The 14,405-nt window shown below is 31.5% G+C and overlaps 1 protein-coding gene and 1 pseudogene across 1 annotated transcript; both read right to left on the bottom strand.

The window, feature by feature from the left end:
• Positions 1-4: 4 nt before the first annotated feature.
• LOC107902588 (7-deoxyloganetin glucosyltransferase-like) lies at positions 5-3,160 on the bottom strand (annotated as a pseudogene).
• Positions 3,161-12,624: 9,464 nt separating this feature from the next.
• On the bottom strand, positions 12,625-14,405 carry LOC107905104 (7-deoxyloganetin glucosyltransferase). Its single transcript, XM_016831678.2, has 2 exons — positions 13,752-14,405; positions 12,625-13,651 (listed from the first exon to the last, which is right to left on the bottom strand). Exons 1-2 carry the CDS (start codon positions 14,263-14,265, stop codon positions 12,714-12,716), a joined length of 1,452 nt encoding a protein of 483 aa, XP_016687167.1. The 5' UTR covers positions 14,266-14,405; the 3' UTR covers positions 12,625-12,713.

The raw sequence follows: 14,405 nt of genomic DNA, 5'->3' as shown, positions 1-14,405 counted from the left end.
CCTTTCAGCATCTTCTGATTTTCTTTTATGTATGGGGTCAATCTGAATTAATAAATATGTGGAATTAATGATGTAACTCTTTTTTATGAATAGGTCGCAAATTTACTAGTTACCATAATTAATAATAATAACCATTAACCTAAAATGAATATTGGACCCAGTTTTTGCCCGCATAATGTATAATTCCTCTTAATATTTTTGGCTTTGGAAATATGCTACTTCTCCTTATTGATACTTATGACAGTGCACTGTCCCTCAATTTTGTCATTTTAATATTTTCTTAGCAAGTTGAATATTAAAACCCTTAATTTATATCACCGGCCAAAAATCCGGAAAAAAATAACTATGTATAATAAGATGAATCTTTCATCTTTACAACTTTATCTGCATATCATAGCATGTTTCGAGTTATTCATGCTCTGGTTTTTGTCTTCTCATGAAACATATAACACGGATAGACCATTCACGTCGTGACTTACAAAACTTGAAAGAATGAATGGATCAAAGCTTTAAGCCCAATAACATTAGGATGATCCAAAGTTTTCTTTGGATCTGATTGTCTCAATATTACTGGTCGTCTCAAATCCCTCCGAATGGTGCACTACTTTTGTTGTTGAAGAGGACATAGTTTGTTTGCGTCTTTTCCTATGTTTCTTGGGAAGGTAACAGCGTTTAAAATCTGAACAAAGCACACAGATTGATCAACATGTAAAATCTAAAAGTAAAGTGATTTAATCTAATGGACTAATGGAGCAAACCCTGGTTTATGATGTGGTTTAGATTATCATAAGATGATCCATCGGGAGTGTTGGTGGCCTCTTCGGCCATCTTCTTCCACTCTAAAGCTTTCTTCTTCATAGCTTTGCCCTTTTCTCCTTCCATTAACTCTCTAACGTGCCCAGCAACTTCATCTCTCTTAACATCACTGTTAATTTCCATGGCGATTCCCCATCGAGTGCAAGAGAACCAACAATTGGTTTGCTGGTCAGCAAAAAATGGCCACCATATCATTGGAACACCAAATGATATACTTTCAATGGTAGAATTCCATCCGCTGTGTGTCAAGAATCCAACAAGAGAAGGGTGGCTCAAAACTTGTTCTTGCGGACACCAACTTGCCACTAAACCCGTCTTTCGTCACTGTCGAAAATTCTGATGGTAGAATTGCAGTGTCTCCGGATACTAAATCAGGCCAAATAACCCACAACATGAGTGGTTACTATTAGCCAACCCACAAGCGAATTCTGTGAGCTGCTCAGGTGTCATCACACTGATGACACCAAAATTCACGTAAACCACAGAGTTGGGCTGTTTTGAGTCTAGCCATTCAAGTCAGATGGGGTCTTCCTTCCATAGATTTGACCCAAGTTGTTTGCAATCGTTGTGGTGGACCTGATGGTTCAATAAAAGGTTAAGAGGACCAAGGGAGTAAACGGGAGGTAGCTTTGAGGAGGGTACACGTAGAACTTGATGCTCCAGGTCCTCAAATATATTCAAAATGATAGCCCTTTCCTATGAGTTGGCCAAAGTAGCAATAGCCCAAGAAAGCACTAGCGCTTGTAGTCCAAAAAATAACTTGAGGGACACCAAATTCTCGAGCTGCATCGAGGGTGAAGCTCCTTGCACCATCGGAAACAATGCAAGAAAAAGTCGGAACGTCGGGGTCGGTGTTGAGTTTATGGACGAGTTTGTTGAAGTGAGGCAAGCAGGTTTTGGAAATGGAGTCGCAGAGAGATGGAACGTCTTGGGTGGCATCAACATCAATTGGAGGGAGACAATCGGAAATGGGTGTTGCACAAACGTCGACATTAAAATAATAGTAATGTAAATTATTCATTTATTTAAATCACAAGATCAAACTGTTTTGTGTTGGAGAAGCGTTGGTCTACTGTCTCCCAAGATACAACAACAAGATGAGCACAGTAATAGTACGGCTGCGGTGATCAACGACGAAGAACTTTTGGTTGCACACGTCATGCGAGTGCGCCCCAACTCCGGCAGGTTTGGATTTGCACCTCCTTGTGCGCGAGGGAGAGCATTAGTTTAGTCATTCAATAACCACTAGATTGTAGGGGTGTTATTCGGTTAACCGACCGGTTAACCGACCCGAAATTACTATAACCGAATTAACCGACCTTCCAAAAATTTTAACCGTTAACCGAACCGATTTTTTTTTAAAAAAATTTAACCGAACCGAAATTTTTTCGGTTAATAAGGTCGGTTAACCGAATTAACCGAAAATTATGTATTTTTTATTTTTGGTTAAAAATTACCCGAATTACCCGAATTACCCGAATTAACCGAATTAACCGAATTACCGAAAAATACCCGAATTTTTTTTTATTTTTTATTTTTAAAATTTAAAAAATTTATAAATTATTAAAGTAAATTGGGTTTTAGACTTTAGTAAATTGGGTTGTCTTTTAGTTTTAGTTTTATTGGATTGGGTAATTGGGTAAACTTTAGTTTTAGTTTTATTGGGTTGGGTAATTGAGTTTGGGTTGGGTTGGATAATTTTATTTATTAATTTTTTCGGTTAACCAAAAATTTTCGGTTAACCGACCGGTTTCGAACCGAATTAACCGTTAACCGAAAAATCATAAAAAAATTAACCGACCCCCGACCGAAAAAATTCGGTTAACCGACCGATTAACCGAATTCGGTCGGTTAACCAAATTTTTTCGGTTTTACCCGAATTATGCACACCCCTACTAGATTGATTTACAAATATAAACATATTCCACACTTGATATTTATTGGACTAAACTTTTCATTTTTCTCAACATAATTCACAAGTGGCTTATTTTGAGCATCAATTTCTCATTCATATGATATAACGTTGTAAAGGTCTCATGGAGTAAAATATAAAATCATAATTTTATAATTCAAATCTATACATTTACTAATATTAATGGAGAATATGCCTCAAAACTTCTAAAAAATCTATATTTTCCAATAATGGGTTCAAACGAAATGACGGGTGAGGATTTAGAGCACAGAGTCTTCTAGATTTATGATTGAAATCTGTATTCACAAAGGTGATATGGAAACCATTGTGTTGAAGTAGCTTGGCAAGCTTCAGCACGGGGTTTATATGGCCTTGTGCAAGGAATGGAATACAAATTGCATGGGGCTTATTTCTCAACTCCAAATTCCCCATTATCAGGTCGAATAAAATATTTTTTTATTGTTTAACAGATGTCTTAAAAATATTTTATAAAATTTATTTTTAATGAAACATAAATACATTTGAGATTTTCTTATCTTTTAATTGTTTAATTCAATTTATTTTATATCTATAATTTTATATTTTACATTTTTTTTGCATATATTAAAAATATTTTATTAAATTCAAATTCATTACAATGTCATTTTTTAGTTGCATGACTACTAAGTAAGTATTTTTTATTTAAAAATGTGATATCAACAAAATTGACAAAAAAATTAATAATGTCAATAATTGGACTTGATTTTTAAACCTGAAAAATAGAGGGACTAAATTCTTAAAAATAAAAGTATAGAACTAAATTGCAAATTTGTGAAGAGTACATAGAGACTTATGACATATTTTGACCTTTATACTACAAAACATTTATTATAAATATATTTATAATTGTAATAAATATTTATTATTGTTTTTGGTGAATAATAAATATTTATTATAAAATATTAATATTGAATATTTTCAATAATATGTGATGAATATTATTTAAATTTATTATTTTTAAAATTTATTATTAAATAAAATTGAAATATTTATTAAAATAATAATTTATTATATGACTACATATAAATAATTAAATAGGTATGTTAATATTTTAAATATTTTTAAAAATAAAAATAAAAATAAAAATAAAAATTATTATTAATATAATAATATTAAGCTTGATTTAAGTTGATTTTTATATAAAAATAAAATTATCTATAGAGGAGTTTTTTTCGAAAAATTACTTACGTTTTTCAAAAGGGTAAGTCATTTTACAAAAAAAAAGTTATTTTCCGTTAATCAAACTATTTTTTGTGAAACAAACACAGGAAAATATAGAAAATATTTTCTGTAAAACCTTTTACATCTAAGCAAATGGACCCTAATAAAAAGAGAAGAAAAATCTTAACTTAAAATAATAAGATATATGGAGATGGTAGACAGATTGGGATGTTGATGAAATGGAGAGGTTGAGCTTTGTTTTATGTAGTGCCACGTATGGGAAACTATGTGGCGTTCTTAGGCGGCAATTATGCAGAGAACAATTTCATTTCGGACGCAAACTCTTGGTTGCAGCATACGCACCCTCACCTCTATCCGGTTACGCTTTTACCTTGTTTCTTCAAATATTTGTATAAATAATATCAAAATATCTTAATAAGATCATTATTCTGTTTATGGTCAGTAGAGAGAAAAAAAAAAGCATGTTTAAAATGACGTCAAATATTTTTTAGTTATTTTTTATTTTATTACGCTCTAAAAATAAATAACATTATCTCAAATTCATAGTCTTTTTTTACTTCATTATCGACATTATCGATGTACAAAATAATAATTCATTTTAATAATGTGATGACCTATGATTTTATCCTATTCTTTTTCTGGTGAATTTTAGAAGCATGGAGAAGAAAAGAGTAAATTATTAAAATAATCATTTCTTTTTTTTTCTTTTTACTTCAAGTTATATCTTAGTTATTTATATTTAAAATGTTACGTTTTAGTCACTTACATTATCGTATTGTAATATTTTAGTTATTGAGCGGTTAATTGTCTTTAACGGTGTAATGGTAAGTTGACGTGGCATGTTACATCGTCATTTCAAATAAAAATTTTAGATTAATTTATACAATCGGTCCTCATATATTTTCATTTGAGCAATTTACATTTTTTTATGTTTTTTTAACTTTCTTCTTCTTCTTCTTTTCCATTCTCTTCTACTTCTCCCTCTGTTTTCCTCCCGTAATCATTTTTTTAACGTAATTTTTCTATGTTTTTCATTTGTTAAAACTAGCACCTATACTTTTTTTTGAACAATTTAATTTTTTCGAGTGAGACGAGCTTACTAGTTTTAACAAATGAAAAATATAGAAAAACTACGTTAAAAGAAATGAAGAAAGGAGAAAAACAGAGGGAGAAGCAGAAAAGAATGGAAAAAAGAAAGAAAGTTAAAAGAACATAAAGGAAAAAAATTTAAATTGCTCAAAATGAAAAAAAAATATAGTGATCAATTATAGAATTTAACCTAAAATTTTCGTTTAAAATGATTATTTAACGTGACACGTTAGCTCACCGTTATACCGTTAACGATAATTAACAATTTAGTGACTAAAATATTACAACATGATAACATAAGTGATTACAACATAATATTTCAAAAGTAAAAAATTAAAATGTAACTCGAGGCACAAAAGTGACTATTTTAACTATAAAAGAAAAGAAAAATGATTTTTTGAAGTAAATAATTGTACTTTTTTAGATATATTATTACATGATCACCTAATCGGTACAAAGAAGACAAAAAGACGTCTGTTCTACGCAGAACTGGCAAAGCAAGACATAAAAAAATGATTAGGATGGAATTAGTTATTGGGTTAGATTTCCAAAAGAGGAAGGCAACACTGTATAGCTGTGTTTCATTCCTTCTCCATCAAAATGGGGTTTGAAACAGTGAATACAACCTTCTTACATCTTAAGTTGGATTTTCTTGCTCTGTCCAAAATATTAGGCCCCACTTTCCTTTTTTTTTGGCTACTAACTATTTGTTCCATGCACATTGCAATCATAAATATATATTTAAAAATAATATATAATAAATAATGAAATGAATTGTTTAAAATTAATCAATAATAATACATGAAATATGTACGATATCAAAATTAAAAGAACAATGGATTAAATTATTTATCATTATATTGTTATTAATTTATGGCATCAACTCAATCAAATAAATTATTAATACTATTAGGACCAATTGAACCCTTTTACATTTTCAAACTTACCTCTCTTGATTTAAATAAAAAAAAACAAATCAATTTATCTAAGTATCAAAATCATTAAATATTCATCTTAATTAATTATTAATTAATTTACATAACTTAATTCTAATTTTGTCGATGATTTTACTATATTAAAAATTATGTACAAACATATTTAATTATGTAATGATCACGTAATTTAATTTTCAGTTTAGACTCAATTATTAAATCTAATAATATTTTTTGACACTAATTAAAATCGAGTCATTACATTGTCTACTTTTGTTAAACATTGCATGATACAATGTTTGCAAATGTTTTTTGATAGTTTCATTTAGTTTTCAGGGGAGAAATATGTAACAATCTTAGCAAAGATGATTTATAAAATTTGTAAAATCCAAAATTACCCAATCACGTTAGAGTAATAATGTATAATGTACATAAAAAAATATATGCACTAAACTTTATAAATTAAAATATATGTAACTTACTTAAATAACCGTATCAATATAAAAGAAATTAGCACAACTTAAATATAAATAATACCAAATTAATGTAAATAAAATTAGATGTGACTGAGTTATGAGTTATGACTCACATCACCCTTGGAGTTGACACTACAACATTAATTTGAACGTGCCAAATTCCCCTCCCTTGTAATTTTATACCCTGTATCTAGTTGGCTACATCTTTCCATATATAAAATATGTTGAATCCAGGATTTTAGTATTTTTAAAACTTCCAGGTTTTTTTTTTCATTTCTACATTAAAGAACCTTTAATTTAATATCGATTTATGATTGATGAAAGTTTTTTTTTTTTTTGAGTTTCCATGCATATACATGAGTTAAATTTATTGACAAATAAATTAAAACATCAAACAATTTTCAAAGTATAATATTCTAGTAATTAATTTTATTTATATATTGTTTATGCAAAAAAGTCCAATCATATTAGAAAGCAATTTATATTGTTAATGATAAATAATAATATTACACATCATATTTTTATTATATCTATATAAGTCAAATTTATGATAATAATTATATTTAGAATTTTAAATTAAAAACGTAAAAACTCTAAATTTATGAAATTAAGTATAATTTATTATTTAAATTTGTACTCCATAATTTAATACAAATAAATAATACGAATGGAATTTTATTAGTGATAATGTTATATTAATTTTGTAAGGGAAAAATAATATAACCTTATCAATACTTAGATATTTCTTTTGAATCAAACAAGTAAAGTAGGCTTTGATTTTAAGCTCTAGGTTGTCACGGGGCTAGACCTTTCGTCTCGCAATCCGTTTGTCCAAACTCGCTCAAGTCAGCCTTAACTCCCAAAAGTGAAGATTCTTTTAGAACTCCTCCAAGGCACCAATTGAAGAGTGGAAGCGATTTATGCCAAAAAAAGAACAACAAAGAACCACAGAAAAGAATGCACACAAGGTGTTTGAGTAAATGCTCTCTATATCTCTTATTCACAAAGAATAATGAAACAATAATGGAGTGAGTACAAATAAGGGGGAGACTCCCTATTTATAGTTGAGCTCCCCCACAACCGACGGTCAAGATACATTTACATCGACGGATGAGATTTAACCATATCCCTTAATTTTAGGGATTTACAAGATAAGCCTTATCAAATCTAATCTAATCTTTACAAGATATGATTCCCTCTATCTTCTAAGATTAGTTACCATATTAGCCTAAGTTGCCATCTCTTCATTATCGGGCCAACCAGGCTTCAATCTGACAGGCTTGCCCAATAGCTCTTTGAATCGGGCCAGTTCTTGTGGGCCAAATGATCCCTGTAATACCCAATTTTAGCCCGGACTCACATATAGAAACATAATCTTCGAGGATATGCAATCTTAGATATGATATATGCAATCTTAGATATGATATGTAATCTTAGAAGATATGATTTTGTAATCTTAGAGATTTAATTTGTATATACCCTTTAGTCTTCGCCGTTGATGTAATTGATTTATACTGTTGGATTTGGGGAGGCTCAGCTATAAATAGAGGCCTCTCCCTTCATTGTAAAAAAAAAAAGAGAATCAATAAAAAAGGGAGAACGATTGGTAGGTTTTTAAAGGTAGTTTACTGTTTTTTTTCTTTTTCGATTATTTTTTACTTATTTACGATTTTAAAAAAGGGAGAATGTGATACCACTGCGAATTTTATTTATTTATTTTATTTAGCCCTAATAAAATGACGCGTTTCAAAGGATGGAGATATTTTCCCATTAGAGCCCTATGAGTTATTCGTGCCTTTTAATTGGGCCATTCATTTTTTTTAATTCTGTTGATTTTCAATTTAATCCTTAATCTTTCATTTTAGGTTTTTAGTCTATTTTATTAATTTTGTTATTATTATTTTTATTATTATATTATATATTATTATTATACCTACATATATGTGCGCATATGCATGTTAATATATATACATATATATTTTAAACGTTTTAATATATATACATATTATATACATACTTTATTATTATTTTATTTTCATAGTTTTTTTATACATATATATATACACATTTATATTTCATAATATTTATACGTTTGCCCATATTCTATGATTTTTATATGTTTATACATTTTTGTAATATATACACATATATTTATACTCCATTCAAAGCTTATTATAAATATTTTCCACGTTTTTATATTATACTTATATATTTCATTTTTTTATAAATGCATGAATATATTTTATATATATTTATATTTTCCTTGTTTTCATAAATGCATTATGTATTTTATATACATATAAGTTTTATAACCCAAAATTTTATGAGTAAATTATCTTTATTTCTTTTATTCTTCATAGTTTCAAATGTATATATATTTTGTACATTTTTCTCTTTATATTTTTGTTTATTTCTTTCATTTGCTTATTGATTTATGATTTCATTTATATTCATTTGATATTTTACATGTCGTTGTTTATGTACATTAATTTCGTTTATTTCTATACCATTGTTGTATTTATTATTACATTTTATATTTAATGTAGCATCACATCATTTTTTTTTCGATTTTAAAATTTTCAAAATTGAGATAACACTCGTATTTAGGATTTTCAAGGAAATTGAGCCCTAACGTATTGGGTTCCGATTTTCTTCGTTAAATCCAACGATCGAGGATTGCTCATTAATAAAAAATATATAAAATAAAAAGCTTGTTGTTGGGGAGTTAAATATGTTGTATCCTAACGTATTGGATGTGACGTATTGATTTCTCGAGACAAAGATTTTTTGAAAAAAAAAAGGAAATATTTCAAGTGTGGGATTTTGAGGAATTGTGCCCTAACGTATTGGGCCGCGATTTCTTAAATCTTAAACAAATGAATATTCTTTTAAATCTTTATTACACGAGTTTTAGACTAATTCATTTTTGAGGAAATTAGAATGTTGTGCCCTAACGCATTGGGTGTGACATTTTCTTTCTCCGAAATGATAAGGGTCTTAATAAGTAACGTTTTTAAGTTTTTGCTAAGGATTATATTTTTCAAATTTTCGATATTAAGACACTAATTAATTAACTAGGTACCAATTTTGGGCGTTACGAGGGTGCTAATCCTTCCTCGTACGTAACCAACTCCCGGATCCATTTTTCTAAAACTCGTAGACCAAAGCCATTTTTTTAGGTGATCCAATCACACCTCAATAAAAGATTGGTGGCGACTCCCAATTTTCATTTTTTAAAGTCAACAACCTAAATTTTCTTTTTTCAAAAAAATGGTTTCGACAGTTTGGCGACTCCGCTGGGGACACATACGAGAGTTGAGCCACAAAGTTGATTTATTTCTGTCTTATTGTCGAGAAAATAAATTTTTAAAAAAATCATGAGATCGTTGTGCATTCATTCATTTTCTTGCTTAATTGATCTTTGCATTATTCATTACATGAGTTGAATGATTTTACCCTTCTAAGTGGGAGTGAGAAACTATTCCTTCGTAAGGTTTTCACCTTCGTATAGGATAGTGGATCGCTTTCGGAATACATCGGTACCTATGCCTTCGTGAGATTATCATCTCTGTATAGTCATAGGGAAAATGAGTTCCCCTGAACCGAACTTGATCTATATGAGCCTATAATGGGTGAAGATTGAGGAATCTGCTGGTTCGGGTACCCTTACTTTAGAACCGAACCGCATATAGTGAGCCTTAGGAGCCTACCCTAGGTAGAATCACACCGAATGCCTAGAGATCACCCGAAAACTTGGTTTAAATTTACGATCATTTTGTTGTATTTTGTCCATTTTTGTTACGATTATAATTCCTTCAGTTTGTAATTACTTTATTGGTTTGAATTTTGATGTTTCTGCATATTGCATTACATGACCACTCGATTATATCCTTTTAAGTGGGAGTGGGAAGCTATTCCCTTTGTAAGGTCTTCAACTCCGTGTAGGATAGCGGATTGCTTTTGGGATACATCCGTACCTATGTCTTCGTGAGATTTTCATCTCCGTGCAGCCATAGGGAAATGTATTCCCCTGAACTGAACTTGGTCCGTATGAGCCTATAATGGGTGAGGATCGAGGAATCTGCTAGTTCAGGTACCCTTACCTTAGAGCCAAACTACATATAGTGAACCCTAGTTGCCCACCTTAGGAATAATTACACCAAACCCTAGTGGTTTCCCGAGTAGGTACTTTATTCATTTGCTTTTACTTTGTACTAACTTGTTTTTTATCTTGTTTTTATTATGATTGCATTGCATTTGCATCTTAAAAAGAGGTGTTGATACACGTTCAGTTGCTAAATAGAGAGCTTGGCATAAGAAAATGGGTTTCTTGATAAAGTGGATGACAATATGGTTGTCCGAATATGGTCCAAGAACACATGATAAGAGAAGGATGATAATTTAATGGAGGACTACACGACTATGGCTCCGTTGCCCAAGGATTCAAGATGGCAAAGATTATTCAAGAGCTGTTGAACCTTCTTAAAGAGAAGCCAACAAGCATCACGAGGATGAGTGAGCAACAAGTTACGGCCTGGATTGAGCAAAAAGGAGATAGAAGAGACGTTTTTTGAAGAGTTCGTGAGATTTATCTTAACGCTCGAATGAAGAAGAGGATCGAATATATCCGCCTATGAGGGCAAGGTCGTATAAATATCTATTTTATGTAAAGAGATTTATTTTCTAGTAAAGTTTTCTAAATGGAATTGAATCAGAATCAACATCTCTTTATGCATTCATTGCATGCATTCGCATTGCATGACATCATAAACATTAAAGTCCACTAAAAGAGCCTAATCGATTAAAATCATTCAAGTTAATCTGGAAACTAACTAACCAACGAAACACTGTTACAGTACCCAAGCAAAGTCAGGAGGCATGGATCAAAGATTGAAGAGAATAGAGCAGATGCAAGTAGAGATGCTAGAGCAATTGACCAAATTTCAATAAAATATGAAGGATCAAATGCTAGAATTCCAAAGCAATGTGATAAATCATTATTAAATTGGTTGGGGTGCATTCCGACATATGCAAAGTGTTACGTGTTAAAGTGAAAACAAAATACTTATTGAGATCCTTTAAAAGTATTCATTCACCAGTTAAAGCTCTTTTTGATTTGGAACAAAAATAAATCCTTTTGATTGCACCATGCTGTAGTTCTTATTCGAACAGAATCAACATATTTTAGGTTTATAATAATCATATTTCTGTTTCTTATATATATAATATATTTCCAAAAATGAGAAAAAATAATTTTCAAATATCAGAAGTAAATTGCAAATATAATTATTTTAGAAATTAAAACACAAAATTAAATTGTAAATATATTTACTTGATTTAGTTGAAAAGCAATAAAGATATTAAACTATCATAATCATTAATGTTATCATACAAAAAGATTTACCATATTTTGGTATCTTAAATTTAGAGGTTGAAATAAAGAGGACGTTGCCCTTCTATTTTATAATTTTATCTTCTTTGGAACCGAATCATATGTCATTAAAGTCTAAAGACATCTAAAAGCATTATGAAAATATAGATATTACAGCATCATTATGGTCATCTATATTTTTATATTATACTTAATATTTAACGTCATGAAAATATATTAACCTAAAGCAATAACTTAGTTACTGTTTATTAGTCCAAAGTTTATATGCATGTTAACAACTAGACTTATTTCTTTTTATTTTATTTTTTGAAAAATAATAAATGGATGCCATTAATCACGATCTCCTAATTAATGAGGACCTTAATCGTCCGGTCCTACAAAAGACCAAAACAATCAACCTAGCTAAAATCTATACCCTAAAAATTGAACTCCTCCCTAAATTTCTATGACGACATTATGATTGACTGAAAGTGCATTAGATAATTAAAAGAAAGTGAGATTTGAATTGCCTTCTTATCATATTAGTGAAGGGATCAGATCAAACAATAGTATTCTTCCATAATGGATGACACAATCACATTACCCACTCTTCTTAGGCGGCGGCAGACAATTCCGACCGCCGTAACCCATACCATTTCCTTTATGTGTTAGTAGCCAATTGGGTATTGGATGATGGAGGAGGAGATAACATCTTCCACCAGTTTATCAAAAAAAATTAATTTCTAAATTTAAGAAATTAAAAGCGAGATTAGAGTATACTTTAATATTTAAATTTATACTCCATAATTTAACTCAAATTAGTGATATCTTATATTATTTATCAATACTTAAAAATATATTTCTTTTGAATCAAACAAATAAAGTAGGCTTTGATTTTAAGCTCTAGGTGTGCATAGAAGTTGGATAATTTTGTCGAGATTCCTGTAAGACGAGCCATCAGAATTGACAGTCGCCGCCTTTGCTTTTCTCTCCCACTCGACAGCTTTCTTCTTCATATCTTTACCCTTTTCTCCTTTGATTAGCTCTCTGACAAGGCTCTCTACTTCATCCCGCTTAACATTATTGTCGATTTCCTCGCCGATTCCCCATTTAGTACATGAATACCAACAGTTCGTTTGTTGCTCCGCGAAAAACGGCCAACATGTCATGGGCACGCCGCCGGATATGCTTTCAATCGTGGAATTCCATCCGCTATGCGTTAAGAATCCTCCAACCGAAGGGTGGTTCAGGACTTGTTCTTGCGGGCACCATGTTGCCAACATGCCTCTATCTTTGGTCTCCGCTACGAACTCTGCTGGCACAACTGCCGATTCATCACCGACAAGATCGGGTCTAATGACCCACAGAAAAGGTTGTTTGCTATTCGCTAGCCCCCAAGCAAATTCGTTTAGCTGATCAGCTGTCATCACAGTGATGCTCCCGAAATTCACGTAAACAACAGAGTTGGGCTCTTTGGAGTCTAACCATTGGAGGCACTCTGGCTCTTCTTTCCAAAGATTCGATCCTATTTGTTTCAACTCACTATTATCCACATTGTGATTCAAAACAAGATGCAGAGGACCCACTGAGTAAACTGGGGGTAGCATTGAGTTGAGTGCGTCCAATGATTCGTGCTCCAAATCATCAAACGTGTTCAATATAATTGCTGACGCCTTCCGAGCTCTTTCGGTTTCAGATAAAATAAAATCAAGCATAACAAAATTCGGATCAGTTGTTCTAAGAAAAGAAGGTAGATCCCTCAATCGGATACCTTCCATTGTCGGTATCCAATCTATGACGGTATTCAAGTACCCATTGGTTAAATAGCTTTCATCTGCAAATCGAAAATAACAATAATAATTAAACCCAACAACAATGGTGGCGCTAGAGCAAGTGGTGAAAGTAGAGCTATAAAGTTGGATGATAAAAATTACCTTTGAGAGGTGTATAACCCTTTTCCATTAATTGGCGATAGTGAACGTAACCGAGGAAGCCACAAGCGCTTGTGGTCCAAAACAGAACTTCAGGGATGCCTAGTTCTTCAGCTGCATCAAGAGTGAAGCTCATGACACCATCCGAAACAATGCAAGAAACATGGGGAACTTTGGATGTGGACGCGAAATCGTTTAGCTTGCGGAGGAGTTGTTTGAAGTGGGGTAAGCAAGTCTTGCTAGTGGAGTCGCAGAGGGAAGGGATGTCTTGGGTGGCATCGACATCGGTCGGCGGAAGGCCGTCGGGAATAGTCTCGAAACGAAAAGAAGGGAGACCATTAAGAGCATCAGGTCCTCGGGATTTAAGTAGACGTTTGTGGTTAAACTCAGTGTTAACAAAGGTGATATAAAAGCCCTTCTGGTGAAGTATTTTGGCTAGCTTTAGCATGGGATTGATATGACCTTGAGCAGGGAAAGGAATACATACTGCATGATGCCTATGACTCGAGGAATCCATTGTTGATTGATATTTCTAAATTTATAAAAATAGGAGTACTACAAGAAAGATTTATGCTTTGATGGGGGGAGATTCGGGACCCCTTTTATAATAGCCCTCATGCAAGTGGCATTTTCAACTTTTCATACTAGAATAATTTC

Source organism: Gossypium hirsutum, chromosome D05, assembly GCF_007990345.1.
Source record: "Gossypium hirsutum isolate 1008001.06 chromosome D05, Gossypium_hirsutum_v2.1, whole genome shotgun sequence".
NCBI lineage: Eukaryota > Viridiplantae > Streptophyta > Magnoliopsida > Malvales > Malvaceae > Gossypium > Gossypium hirsutum.
Note: the sequence above shows the minus strand (reverse complement) of the source record. Positions and strands in the feature narration are given on the sequence as shown.